We start from the raw sequence: 15449 nt of genomic DNA on the forward strand, positions 1-15449 counted from the left end.
TTACTATTTATATGACAGAAAGCAATGAGCAATGCCTAGGAATATTGGCAGTCAATGCACAAAAAGTGTTTGACCAAGTGAAGTGGCCTGATAATCCAGCACTAAGATCTTCATTAACAATGAGCTGGGTGAGTACTTTCAAATGTACAGGGGGACTAGGCAAGGGGCCCATTGCCCCCCACCCCCTGCACTGTGAGAGACATAAATGGAAAATGTTGCAGCTAAAATCCAAGTATCCACAAAACTGCACCTTTTTTGGCAACAAATGGGGTAAAAAAGTGTTACTGTAATTTGGCAATCTTCTGATTGCTACATCAGATGCAAATAGGTGCGGAAAACCAGATGGTGTTTCACAATCTAGTCCCCGTGGATCCTGTACTCAGGTGGCCAGGGAAGGGTCATCGCCTTTAGGTCCTGACCCCGTGGGTGGACCAGCGAGGGAGGATCACCTGGGTAGGGGTTCCTCAGGGAGTCGGGGAGAAGCACCTGATGGTGAGACATGGTATACCCCTTCTTGCACAACCCCTCTAACCCAAATCCCTTCTTATTTTATCAGAAACTACAACTCCCATAATTCCTCCCCACTTCACATTGACAACACTATTGAGCCAAGGAAGATGAAGAATGAGGCCAGGAAGATTACCTCTACTGTTTTGCAATGGCTCTGTCCCTTTAATGAAGATAAAAGGTGGCACACACAGGCACACAGTGAGCAAGGCTGGCAACGAGAAGGAGCAGCTCTTTCGGGCTGATGCGAACCGGGCTATGGAAGTTGGAAGGACAAGGGGCTGATCGGCAGTTCCAAAGAATGAGAGAGAGCCAGGCAAGACTTCCACATTTCCGGAAAGCTGTAAGTGTTTCAAGAGTGAAACCGACTGAGCAGAAAAGAGAAACCTTCAAGTTGCTTCAAAGCGCCCCGATATCCATGTGGGTGAACAACAGAGTAGGGGAGTAGCAGTGGTGGTGTTGGTTACGGCCTTGACTGCTACGTTAAAGCGCGTTCAAGAAAGAATCCTGATTAACATGACCGGTGAGTTATTGAAGGGAACAAAAGCCCGGTTTGTGTTAAAAGCAAAAGTAACTGTAACCCAAAGTTGAAAGTTGCTCATGTGCCGATAGAACGTTTAATGGAAAGGACAATTGTTGAACTGTGAGGAAAGAATACAAAGTGACAGAGTGGTCCTGTGAGGCGGAATCACACATACGAACGTCTCTGTGAAATGTTCTGAGTGCAAGAATGTTAAAACGGGAACCGAAGGCAAGAAAGTAACCGCCATCCCAAATGAAAGTTGAATAAGTGAAAAGCAAAGTATGTGAACTCACAGTATGCCAAGAGGGCAAAGTATATGAACTCTGGAAGAGGCCAATAGGGTAAAGTAAAGAGAATGTGAAACTACAAGTACCAAGAAGCATTTATGTTGCGAAGCGATGAAGATTGTTGATTGTTGAATTGTTTAAAGAGGGGTTGAGGTGGTCATGCAGTGGTCTATGTAAAATCCTTGAAGTTTCAAACATCTTCGACAGTAAAAGGAGCTAAAAACAAAACATGAGGAAGGAAACTGCCACAAAGAGAAAGACAGACTCGAGTCTGTTGGAGGGAAGCGTGTGCTGATCTGTGGTAGAGTGAAAGTTAAATGTGAAGGACAGTGGGGAAAGGAACCCCCCAACCAAGAGAAAGACAAGCTTGAGCCCGGCAGAGGGAAGTCTGCGTTGAACTGTGAGAAAGTGAAAAGGTAATTGTGAAAAGAGAGGCAGGCTCGAGCCTGGTGGAGGGAAGCCTGAGTTGAATAATGCAAAAGTAAAAGTCAAGAGTAAAACTGCGAATCTGTAGCAAGGAGGACAGAGCCTAAAGAACTGATTGAACTGCCAAAAAGCTTGAAGCCCAAGAAACTCTCGAGACCCCTTGCTGCTGAACGTGGGGAAGGGAGGTGTTACCTAAGCCATTCTGACATTTCTTTTAAGACACTATGGGCCTCATTACGACCCAGGCGGTAAGGGGTTTACGGCGCCGTAAACAGCGCCGACCCTTACCGCCTGAGTACGAGGTCCCTTAGCGCCATGGCGGATTTAACACCTGCTTTTAGCAGGTGTTAAAATCCATGGCGCTAAGGGACCATGGAGTTAATTACGCCACCGTAATTTACGGTGGCGTAATTAACGCCTTCCCCACTCCCATTATGCCCTATGGGGCAAAAATGGGAATGGGGAAGGGTAAATGGGGATTGGGGACTTACCGCCCCGCCAAGGTCGGAATGGGGCGGTAAGTCCGCCAACCACCATGGCGTAAACGTAGTTTACGCCATGGTGGTAAAGTCACGGCCCAGGCGGTAACTTACCGCCTGGGTCGTAATGAGGCCCTATGTTTCCTTTTGTTTTCCCTTAACACATTTGTCATTTGAGAAGGAGCACAAGGTTAGGTTTTTTAGTATAGGCCTTATTATTTTGACTAGACTGACTTGGACTTGTTTGTTAATTGTTTAATGGTCCAGATTACTCCCATTCTAGAGGTAGGGGGCCAGTTAGGAATTCTACCAACCAAACCAAAATATCAAAATAAAGGTTTTTGAAACTTGAATCTATTGTGTCTGTGTCTGCTGTTGATACTATACAAAAAAGAAGGTGGTTGCGGCGCGCACTCCCGGTCCTGGTCAATTAAACCTATTGCAAAAAATAAGTAGCTGGGTCACATCCCAAAATGGACAAATATTCACAGGGTTAGATCCCTTCTGCTGCAAATCAGGTACTCAATATTAACAGGGTTAGATCCCTTGCTGCAAATCAGGTACTCTGTATTAACAGGGTTAGATCCCTCAGCTGCAGTTCTGTGGTCTGTAGTTGTTCTCCTCCTAGCGCTTTCTTATCTCAAATAATCATAAGGGAGGCAGTTGAGCATGTGTGTCTAATTAGACTCAAAGGATTCTGGTAGCTGTAGTGAAAACGTTTTTTTCTGTTCAGGTTGACCAGCAACCGACACCCCTCCAATGCACAAGTCCTTCCCAAATTTGGGGGAGGGGAGAGAACCATCTTTATGATTCCCAAAGTGGGGCACAGTCACCCCGTGGTGCTGCCTCTGTAGCCCGGGACTCCCATAGCATTCAGTACAAAAAAGAAGGTGGGTGAGGCGCGCACTCCCGTTCCTGGTCAATTAAACCTGTTGCAAAAAATAAGTAACTGGGTCACATCCCAAAATGGACAAATATTCACAGGGTTAGATCCCTTCTGCTGCAAATCAGGTACTCAGTATTAACAGGGTTAGATCCCTTGCTGCAAATCAGGTACTCAGTATTAACAGGGTTAGATCCCTCAGCTGCAGTTCTGTGGTCTGTAGTTCTCCTCCTAGCGCTTTCTTATCTCAAATAATCATCAGGGAGGCTGTTGAGCAGGTGTGTCTAATTAGACTCAAAGGATTCTGGTAGCTGTAGTGAAAAAGTTTTTTTCTGTTCAGGTGACCAGCAACCAACACCCCTCCAAAGCACAAGTCCTTCCCAAATTTGGGGGAAGGGAGAGAACCATCTTTATGATTCTCCAAAGTGGGGCACAGTCACCCCGTGGCGCTGCCTCTGGAGCCCGGGACTCCCATAGCATTTTGTCCATTTTGGGATGTGACCCAGCTACTTATTTTGTGCAACAGGTTTAATTGACCAGGACCGGGAGTGCGCGCCTCACCCACCCTGAATGTTATGGGAGTCCCGGGCTCCAGAGGCAGCGCCACGGGGTGACTGTGCCCCACTTTGGAGATCATGAAGATGGTTCTCTCCCCTCCCCCAAATTTCGGAAGGACTTGTGCTTTGGAGGGGTGTCGGTTGCTGGTCACCTGAACAGAAAAAAACTTTTTCACTACAGCTACCAGAATCCTTTGAGTCTAATTAGACACACCTGCTTAACAGCCTCCCTGATGATTATTTGAGATAAGAAAGCGCTAGGAGGAGAACAATTACAGATCACAGAACTGCAGCTGAGGGATCTAACCCTGTTAATACTGAGTACCTGATTTGCAGCAGAAGGGATCTAACCCTGTGAATATTTGTCCATTTTGGGATGTGACCCAGCTACTTATTTTGTGCAACAGGTTTAATTGACCAGGACCGAGAGTGCGCGCTTCACCCACCTTCTTTTTTGCACTGCTGTTGATACTATGCCTACCTTACATAGTGTACACTTTAAAGAAAAAGAAAATGATGGCTGTCCCTCGCAACTATCATTCAAAATTGCAAACATTCATTTAATTAAAAATAAGTAGTGACATTTATTTAGAAATACCACTCCATAAACATATTGAACCACATCATGCAGCATGCCTTTTACATAAAAACAAATCCTTAAAAACATTACAATTACAATACAAATCTACAAACATTTTGTCCAGTTCCACGAGTAAAAGTGTTCTATCTCACATTTAAAAAATAAATAGTGTATTTAAATGTAATTTCTATTTTTATCATCCATTAGATTTTATCATACTATCAGTATATACCATAGAAATTGTCCATGCTTACACAAACCAGGTTGAATTTCTTTCATTGGTTGTTCGGCCCCTGTCTGAAGTGTATATTCCTGATACTGCAGTGCTATCCAAATCTTACTGCCACTGTCCCCATTTACTTATTCCTTCTTTCCCAATACAAATTCAACAATATCTTTTTGGACAATGTGCTTTGAATTTGTCCACAAAGGGCAGATACCAACATTGTTAAATACAATATCAGTGTAAGCAAACCAATTAACCTTGTATCCCCTCTAAAATAAAATCGAGCATTTCAGTATTAATTCCAGTGAGAAGACCAAAAACCAGATACAAATCACTCGCAACACACTTCTGAGTCAGTTAATAGAAATTTTAGAATTCAAAGGACGTCTACCACTATCAACAGTAGGATGAATAAGTTATGTTAAAATCAATGTTCTACCTAAGCCCTTGTTCCTATTTCGCCATCCCCCCATTTAGATCACTAAAATATCCTTTGAAAACCTTGAAAGCTGTGTTGGTCAATGCATGTGGTCCAACATGAAGGGCTGTATATCGAGGAAATAAATATCCAGCTTTTGGGAAAATGGGGGGTGGCAAGGTGAGATTTTCTCATGTACAATTGGGCAGCAAGGATGTACAACTGGATCTTTATATGGCACTAATTAAATGCCTAGAAAGATTAAATGGAGCCAGTTAAAGTTGAAAGGTGTTTGTCAAGATTTGGCAAACGTAATCAAAGAAATATGTCTAAAACTATTAAAAGATCTTGTTAAACACAATACTTGCATATAAATAAATATTAAGTCCAGCAAATAACAGAATATACTCACATTTGGGAAAATCCCATAATTCCAGAGAGTTTCGCTTGAACAGTTACAAAACACTAGGTAAATTGAGCAATGAGGTGGGCTATTTCTGCCTGTACACACAAATTAATTCCCTCTGCCCTGGCAGAAAACCTATGTGTATGTATTTTCAGTTGCACACGGATGTCACATAAACAGTTGTTAAATAAGGTGCATGGCAAATGAGGTCAAGCAAAGATACTGTATATTTGCAAAACATCAGATGGTCAAATGCTGCATATGTGTTCAAGAGTACCTGCACCAAAAAGTCCTCATGGCAAGCAGCACTCATGTAAAAACCCTTTATTGTAGCCTAAAACAAGCAGGGAATCCTAACCCGTTTTTCTTTCCACTGAGAGCTTTCTCACAGGTGATTCTAAACAAATGTGGTAGTAACTGATATAGACGATGTTTCAACAAAATTTGACAAAATTGTCCCTTTACAATTTGCATTGCTCTAATCCCAAGGATACAAAATAGGCAACTATTCAACCATCTTGTAATGTAAATCACTAAAGAGGTAAAATAATGCAATTGTTTGTTGCAATAACAGCCTGCATGGACATGGCCAAAATAAAATCATTACATAGAATTTCATTCAAATGTATACTTCTGGTGCAATGCCTTGTTCATAAATAACATTTGTGATTGCCGAAACCAATTCATGCCAATATCAAAAAACCTTCATATGAAATACACTTTGGGAATTCTATGCAATAGCGCGCAGTGCAGGACTGAAAGATGAGACCCTGGCCCAAATATGGGTAAATGAGGGTATGTTAGTGAGAAAAAAGGGCTTCAGGAAATTCTTGTTTACCTAGATAGCGACTACAAAATATTGTTGGAGGCAGTTTTATTCAATACAAAACCTATGACACACACTGTTAAGAGGCAAGACATTTACAGAAGTAGAGAAGGTCTTCTGTAGAAAATGCATGAAGGAAGATGCTAATTTAGTCCTCATGTTAGTCCGCATGTTGGCTTGTTGGACAGAGTTAGGAGCTTTATGTGAACATGTCTTTGGGCACATCTGAAATTCCGGAGAGGCAAAGATACACATCTCATGCTTTTTTCACTAAAATAAAAATTGCATCTGCATTTAGACACATTAATAACTTACTGAAATGCAAGAAGCGCTTCAGAAAAGGTCATTTTCTTGCCATTCTTGTCTTTCTTCCCTTCTGCTTCCTTAGTTGTTCCCGTTTTTTCTTTTTTATCTTTCTTGCCCATGATTCAATCCTGCTAACACACTACAAGAAAATACAAAAGGTTCTGAGAGAATATACTTTAATCCAATTTGATGTAGTGCACACATTCCGGTGTATTTTAACAGAATGGCTACATGTATGCATGGTGACATAAAACAAGTTGAAACTGTTTCACATTTCCCAAAGATAGTGGGGGTCATCACAAGCTTGGTGGTGCTGGAAAAGTGCCAGGAAAAGTGCCAGTAATTCCGTTACGGGCACTTTTCCCGCTCTGTCACCAGTTGCATAAACTGACCATACCCAGGGGGTCTCAGAGAGCCTTACAAAATTAAAAAAAGGAGAGGTGAAAAAGAAGTAACAACGTTTTCAGGACAGGATGGGACAGTTAGCATTGGCAAACAATAGCTGGGGAGATGGTCTGGCTGGTTAGATGCAGGGAAAGAGTTAAACTTTAAGGCTTTTGCAGAAGGTGGTGATGGAAGGTGTGGCACAGATGTGGTTTGGGAGAGCCTTTGAGTCTCTGGGTGCCCATTGGATGAGGCTTGCTTTTGTGTGCAGGTAAACGTACAGAGTGGAATGTGTAGGATATTTTGGGAGGCTTGTCCTGTGTTTTTGTGGGGGATGGGTTTCAGTTTGTTGTGAAGGTAGTCTGGGGTTTTAAGATGGATGGCCTTGTATATGATGCAGAATGCTCTAGACAGTTCTCTGGGTTCTTGGTAGCCAGTGGAGCTGAAAGAGTGCTGAGGCAATGTGTAAGTATTGTGTGAGTCATGCAGCTGCCTTCTGTGTGGCTGACAGTGGGGCGAGAGTATTGTTTGGGATAGAACTAGTGCCTGGACTGTGGTATAAAAGTTGTCAGGGGGAAGGGATGTTTCTTACCTTGTGTAGGAGGTGTAGTTGTAGGTTTCATGTTTTGGTGGCAGCGGGTTTGTGTTTTGTCAAGGTTAGGTGGGGGTTGATGGTGAGGTCTATGGACTTAACTGGTGTGGAGGGGATATGTGTTGGTTGTCTTTGGGGAGTATATTGATCCATGGGGTGGGATCAGGTTTGTTCCTGGGGTGGGGTACAGATGAGGAGGTATTCTGTTTTAGAAGGGCTGAGTTTGAGGAAGTTGTTGGCCATACAGGTGGTGATGATGGAGGGACACTTATTGAGGGTGTGGGGTTGTGAGCAGGAGGTTATTTGAAAGCATATTGTGTTTCATATTCATATTGGTGAGAGTTGATGTTTTGGTTGCTAGGAGTCTGTCTGAGGAATTCAACACATAGGTTGAAGAGAAGGAGGAACAGGCAGCATCCTTGCAGTACCACATAATGGAATGTACCTAGGAGATACCCATTAAGTGCAGGATGAAAGCTTTCAGTGGTTCTCACTGGCTTATTCCTGTTTTTGTGTGGTAGTTACTTGCTCTGCTGTGAAACCATATTGTACCATTCCTGTATGTCAGGAAAGATGGACTTCTGCTGCCTGTGTTGTCTTTTATTTACTGTTACTGATTAAGGAAACCGTGTGACAACATCCACTAAACACAATTAAGGACTTTACAAAACAAACTACCAGAGGGGGATTTTTTGGCCAGTTTGTGGGAAATTGCACATTTCAAAGAATATTGGGGCAGTGAAATTGGTTACAACTCTCAGCTGGCGAGTGCACTAAAGCACCTGTTTAGGGAATTTGGTGGAAGTAGAGCTTCCACCACGTTGCCACGCTACGTCCCAGTGACAAGGCTAGGAGGCAGAGCCACAACCCTATTTTTGTATCCAGTGCTAACAACGGCCCATGACAGAGGCAGTTCCACCCCTATTCATCTCGGGAGGATAGCTCAGGGGCAAAGCGCTCGCCTTGGAAGCAAGACGACACGGAGCAACACAGGTTCAATCCCCAGGTCCGCGCTTAGAAGCTCCTGGGTATTAAGCGAGTTATAAATGACCAATTACTATTACTATTCTCTGAGATCTCTGAAAGGGCAAAGGAATTCCATCCCATCAGCTGTGAATGCACAGCTAGGCCGAAGAGTACTTCTTTGCCATCTCTGATGTCTCGAAGGAGGTTGCACAGCAGCTACCACCATCTTGAGCTAGAAGTGGCACAAGCAAAGCTACTGGCAGCCACCCACATCAGCTTTTGTTCATTGATTCAAGCAGCAGTTTCTGACGCTTCCTTTAGTGAAGGCAGAACAGATGAGTTGGAGGCAGGGCAGAGGCACAGGTAGGGTCTGCAAAGCCGACAGAAGGTCCACTTCCAAATTGGGGGATACTTATGCAGAGCCAATAGATACCTGATGTCATTCTTTCTAATTATATCTGATATCATAGATTTTTCCTAATCTGCCAGATATGTGTACTCCTAATCTTGCCTGATTTGTTCACTGTTTGCAATCCTGCCTGTATGTTATAGATTGCGTGTCAAAAGATATTGATTTCATTTCACCTTGTTATGAAAAGAAGGCTTAAAACATGATGGCAAAATGGCAACTTATGAATGTGGTGGACAGGACATGCATGTGAAGATGTGAGGAGAGATCGGGCATAGGGGATGATATGATCAGGACACATGGGGTTGGTATTGGGAGACGGCAAAATTAACTTTGCCTAGGGTGGCAAGCTTCCTTACAAGTGTTGATCTATGGGCTGATCAGGTGGCCTCTGACCTCAAAACCTCCACCTTTGAATAGTCTTTCCATCCTCAGAATGGGCCTTCAACTAGGCAACATGGAGCTCAACCCTGCTCCCGATCTGCTGTCTGCTGTTCCCACCTCTCTCCACCCACCATTGGACACTCTTTGCCATCCCTCCTACTTTAGTCCTTGTTACTGGAGCGAGTTAGCCCGAGTGACTCAAGCAAAGGGTGAGCAGCTAAGGGCAATCTCCCAGTCTTTACTCTCAGCCTCTTTGTCTGTGAGCCTTTATACACCACCTCATCTCCTGCGCCACCTGGTAATACAAAAATCCATCTAGTACATTGGTAGCTACCCCCGACTACTACTGAACTAAAATGCATTCCCACTTCATCCTCCTCATCCTCATCCTGCTAATATCTCCTTATGCTCTGTCCAAACCCGCTACACCCCCACCTTTCCTATCCATATCATAAAACTCACAACTCGCCATTATCACTACATTGGGCTTCATTACACGGTAGGCGGAGGGCCAAGGTGCTATTAGCACCGTGGTCCATGCCGGTAAAATACTGCCACTGCCTAGGAGGAAAGGGGAATTACCGCCCTATTCCAAGGTTGGCGGGGCGGTAATTCCCCCTTCCCCCATTGCCCTTCCCCATTCCCATTTTTGCCCCATAGGGCTCTATGGGAATGGGGAAGGCGCTAATTACGGTCCGCAAATTGTGGTACCGTAATTAGCACCCTGGTCCCTTTGCGGGTTGGTTTTTAACGCCTGCATAAAGCAGGCGTTAAAGTCTCCAACCCGCAAAGGGACCTCGTAGTAAGGCGGTAAGGGTTAACGGTCACCGGTACCATTAACGGTGACCGTTAACCCTTACCGCCGTCCGTGTAATGAGGCCCATTATCTCCATATCACCTCCCCCTTCTAACAAAACCCTCTTGAGGGAAGAAAACATGATGCAGGTAGCGAGTCTGGCCAATGCAGTAGTAGAGGGCAGCATAAAATGGCAGGAAGGAACCAGGAACCAAAGGAAGTGTCCTTTTGAATGCACAGGGCCTCATTACGAGGTTGGAGGTAGCCATGGTGCTATTTGCACCATGACTGCCTCTAAACCGGGCTCCTTTACCGGGTTCCTGCAATGGGGAATTACCGGATCATTCCAACATTGGAGGACCCAGTAATTCCTCCTTGAAGGAACCATTCCCCATTCCCATTGAGCCCAATAGGGCTCAATGGGAATGGGGAAGGATGTAATAATGGGCACATTACAAATGGCCCGTTATTAGCTCCCTCTTCCCCTCGCGGGACCCAGAAAGGACGTCTGGTTTTACCAGATGTCTGTTCCGGGTCCCGCAAAGGGAACCTCGTAATCGGCGCTCCCGTAATGAAGGGTGCTGGTCCCGTACCAGCACCCTTCATTACGTGAGCCCCAGGGTCGTACAGTGTTGACCGCCCTCTTATTTTTTGTTCTTGGCTAGTGGGCTAGTGGGGATCAAAACACTACAGCAACAGGTTGTGGCAGTATGTTGATCTTCTAAGATGAATAGGGATGGGAAACTATCTTACTATGCAAAGAGGACATATTGACTGCTATGATTGGCACACATAGCAGGCTAGCCATGGAAGCAGCTGACACTGAATACACCTGGAAAGAATAGATCCTGCAGGCTGGAAAAAAACTATTGCTTCTACAAATTTGATTGCAAAATAGGGAATTGATCTTAACAGCCTTCTTGGGGTTGCTGCAAGAAATGAGCTGTTGTATGAATACGGATAAAGGTATTTCTCATGAACCTGACATTCATTCCTTAGTGATCGTGGAGTCCAATGTTGACTTAGACACTAGGCACCTATGGTAGGGAACAGAGGGTCTAAACCAGTGCCTTGCACCTCCACTGGGCAGAAAACCACCTCAATCTGGACTATGATAGGTGCAAATCCTTCAGGCTGCATAGGGACACATACAACAATATCCAGCTATCAGGAGCCTGGACAATTGTTCAAGAACAGTAATAGAAACATTGAATAGCCATCAAAGGATGCAGGGGCCGAGCACATCCTTATCTGGTACCATAAATAATGCAGAAATGATCAACCTGCTTCATAATTCTGGAGTGCAAGAATTTGGCAGCCAGAGCTAGGTTGTGAATGTTGGTAGTGTTCGTCCTAGCATGCAACGCTCCGAACCAACAGGAGAAAAAGGAACATGTCACTGGCAGAAGTGGACTAAGTTCCAGTCACGTGCCGTGTTTACTGCTAACCAGTAATCATATGGTCCTAACATCCCTGCTGGGCTCATAATCTAAGTACCTGTGTTTGTGGAGTGCTTTGGAACCACTGCTATCCTCAATACAAGATCTCAAGTCACCAGCAATGAGAATTGACACAGCAAATATGTATGGCATCTACCATTAGAACTCCTGTGGGGTTTAACAAATCTAGTGCTGGGGAATAACCCTTGGACATACTTAGGGCTTGTCATAGTTGATATACATTATTTTATCAAACCATTAACATGAACCAAAACCTGACAACATTGGAACGCATCTGCCCCACCGCAAACGATACACAGAGTTATTGAAACCATTGCCACCTGATTTAGAACTCTTGCCTATCTTTGCCAAACTCGTGATGGTGAAGGCTTTAGCCGTGAGCTACGCCCTCTATGTAGACAGGCATGTATACGAGGCTACCTCCAGTAGTAAGCACGGCTAAAAGCACTAATCCCTGGACAGGTAGGAGTCGACATTTACTACCATAACACATGTCAGAGTGGCATAAGGTAGTATTAAGACCAACACATGTTGCCTTCACACAGATCTTTCAAAGAAAGGGAATATCCCTCCATGCAAGCGCTTTCCCACAATGTGACAATTAACACGAATTTAGTAGTCAAAGTTGCATTTCAAAAAACATACTGTTTTGAAATTTGTGAGTTAGTAAAGTTGTGTGCACAGTCCAATTTAACAAATGTTTCAAAAAATCATATTTTGTATCAAAACGGTTTATGAAAATCATAGAACTGTGCCCTTGTAAATATATCATCTTTCGAAGGAGTATAGGAAAATCATGGAGCTATGCCAACTGCATGGCCATCAGTTTCGCCCCAGGGCTTCATCAAGGCAATTCTCATGATCCTGTCTATACTTGCATAGGTCGAAACTGCAATCCAAGAATCCTTCACAAGTATTCTTATAAATGATGGATTCCTGTTGCGTTCATCATCAGAAATAGTAGGTGGCCACATGCCTTCCTGGGTATAATTAAATGTGTGCGTTCCTGAGGAACTGAACCCGCTGTATACAAGATTGGGAACAAAAGAGGAGTGGTGCAGTCTCACTAGCTCTGACAACCCACCTTATCTAGTTCGGGCAGATATTGGGCCTCATTACACGGTAGGCGGTAACCATGGCGCTATTAGCGCCATGGTTGCCGCCGGTATTTTACCGTGTCCGCCTTGGTGGATGGTGGAATTACCGCCCTACTCCAAGGTGAGCGGGGCCGGTAATTCCCCATTCACCAAGGCACTTCCCCATTCCCATTTTTGCCCCCATAGGGCATAATGGGATTGGGGAAGGCGCTAATTACGGTACCGCAAATTGCGGTACCGTAATTAGCACCAAGGTCCCTTTGCGGCACTCTACTTTAACGGCTGGTAAAACCAGCCATTAAGGTCGGGTGCCGCAAAGGGAACTCGTAGTAAGGCGGTAAGGGTTTACCGGTACCAGTGCCCTTACCGGTACTGGTAAACCCTTACCGCCTACCGTGTAATGAGGCCCATTGTCTACCTGCAAATGGGATGTAGGAGACACTTGGGGAGTGGTGCACCAAGTATGTGGGAATATTAATACCCCATCCCGAGAGTTGGAAAGCTCAAGGCTTCCACAGGAAGAGGTGTGTGTGTGTTGTGTGTATATGTGTGGGGAGGATGCGTGTTTTGATGCGGAAGTGGGGTGGTGGGTGGGGAAATGGAGGTTTTGGGGTTAAACCCCGATGAACGAGAGAATGAGCGGAAGAGGGTGGGAAGGAAGGGGCAGTTTTTAATATTTCCGCATTTTAAAGCCAACACAAAAACGGCCCAAAGAAATCGGTATTTTTTGTGATCGGGCTTTAAAATGCGGACATAATGACATAGAACCATAAATATGGCTGCAACATGCATTCGGGTGCATTTTATTGGTGAAACCTATAGATCAATACATAGTAAATTAATATATGTTTATGTTTTAATCACATGTGGGTATATTGTGTTTTGCATGTCTGGGATGCCTTCAAAGTACAGGCAAGTTGCACACAGGAAGAGACCCACGTTTAAAGGTAAATAGTCTCCAGCTTTACCCTCATCAAACTGTTTATATTTGTCTCACTGAGTGCATTGCTTACTTCATTCACTTCTACTAGCTGTAATCCTCCCAGCATAACTAGACTGCCCAGTGCCTATGTGAAACACATATTGCCACACGTTTACTCATTTATGGTGCTTTTGTGTAAAAACCAAGGTGAAGTGTTAATTTCTTATCATTTCCCTGGAGGCAAATTAAAGATAGAGTTTAAGTCCCCTAGATAAGCAGTAGGGGTCCAATTAACATCTGGATTACATTCGTATACATTGTTTCGTCAGGACAGATGTCTAGAGCAACACCTATACCAATGGGTGGCTATGTTTACCCCCAAGGTGTGATACACATTCAAAGTGATATTAGTCTTCTCAAATACATCCTCCAAATTCCAAGGATAAGCCCTGCCTGATTGCACATTTGCTGAGCACTGTGTTTCCCTACTGGACCTATTGAATGGATTGTCTCTGCAGTGGAAGCTTTCCTTTCTCTGTGTCTTCTAGGCACTTAATCTGCCACATTCATACAATCCCCAAGCCGAGCAAGGACGGCTATGGATGAATCATGGTCAAGCTGTGCATTCTCACCTTCATAGTTTAGCAGGTGCTCACAGTCACTGAATGGGAACCAGTAGGATAGTTGAGTAAGTTATTGACAATATTCCGTAAACTTTGATATACATTTGCTAGGTCAGGTATGTCTTGGGAAACATAATTCACCAAGAGAATCTTTGAAGGCGTTTTGGATACTCAGCTAGGCACGTGCCGCTCTGCATTAATAATGGAGGTACTGAGGTATGCTCGCAGGTAAGTGCAAGCACTTCACTGTTAGAGGGAATGTGTCGTAGGGAGCCTGGTTCATGCCCTCTCCCACTGTGGTCTTCCTGTTTCATGGCAGCGGCTCATACGACGGGGGGCGGGGGGGAGTAAAAGGCACCGTGTCTTTTACCCATAGTTGCCAGTGCCATGCTTCACTGCGCCCACTCACAGGGTGATGGGTGATGGTGCCGGCTCCCAACTCTGAGCATGTTTGTATGCCGTCGACCACTGCCTGAGGATGTTGGAACCTACATGCTCCCAATGCAGTTAAGAAAGCTCAGTAAGTTACCCTCATACTCCTGACATCTGTGTATGACCTCTAGGCCATACACTTAAAGCCCGGCAAGGCCTCCAGGTTCATCTGCTGTTTATGGCACTATGCAAGCCAGTTAATTACAGCATTACAAAAGGCATCATAAAGTGCTTCATAGAACACATTATTGTCATGTGGGTGCTACTCACATTCTGGATGTCTTTTACACTCACACTCTTTTAGAGGTCATGTGTTGATCACTGGTACGAAAAGAAGTAGTGGAACTATGTTCCCTGCTGACTTGCCGCCGCCCCCTACAAACCTCATCGCCACGCCCCCTCTCATGCGCAATACAAACCCCAAAACAAATGCGCTTGCTGTTTAAGGGAACGTTCAGTGCACTGCACAGAAGAGCTGGTTTCAACTCCTTCCTTCCCTTCCAAAACAAAACCATTCTAGAACCGTTTCTTTTTAAAATAAAAGTATAGGAACAGTAAAACTTAATTGAAAAAAGTAGAGGAGTCTCGCTCCCACCCACTTCGACCACTGGTGTTGATAGCATAGATAGAAACATTTGATTTAGGGTTATCCAAAGGACCACAATGCACCCCCGCCCTGCCCAGGCACACAACAAAGGGACAGATTTAGGGTGTGGGTCGATGACCAGAGTGGGCATTCTTAATTAGCTAGCCTATACATCAATTATAAGAGGAGCCTTGCAGTTCTTGCTCACATGTTCTTCTTGCTGGAATCTCTGGCAGTGTGGAGAGGAGTACAAAGTCCCTTGAGAAGAACTCGGCACCTCACTGCCATTGGATGATGGTGCCCAGCACTAACATATTATAACATTAACATCTTCTGTCTCCCCAGCCTCCCGACCCCATCACGGAACTCTCTTT

At 44.5% G+C, this 15449-nt stretch overlaps 1 protein-coding gene across 1 annotated transcript in view; it reads right to left on the reverse strand.

Moving 5' to 3' along the window:
• CCDC83 (coiled-coil domain containing 83) overlaps window positions 1-15449 on the reverse strand; it is a 472571-nt gene that overhangs the window by 439372 nt on the left and 17750 nt on the right. Inside the window, exon 2 of the mRNA XM_069639776.1 lies at window positions 6434-6563. Coding sequence (XP_069495877.1) covers window positions 6434-6543 — 110 coding nt within the window. The 5' untranslated portion in view covers window positions 6544-6563. The remainder of the gene's footprint in view (window positions 1-6433; window positions 6564-15449) is intronic.

The sequence above is a fragment of the Ambystoma mexicanum genome, chromosome 7q (assembly GCF_040938575.1).
Source record: "Ambystoma mexicanum isolate Mex_15411 chromosome 7q, UKY_AmexF1_1, whole genome shotgun sequence".
In the NCBI taxonomy this organism is placed as follows: Eukaryota; Metazoa; Chordata; class Amphibia; order Caudata; family Ambystomatidae; genus Ambystoma; species Ambystoma mexicanum.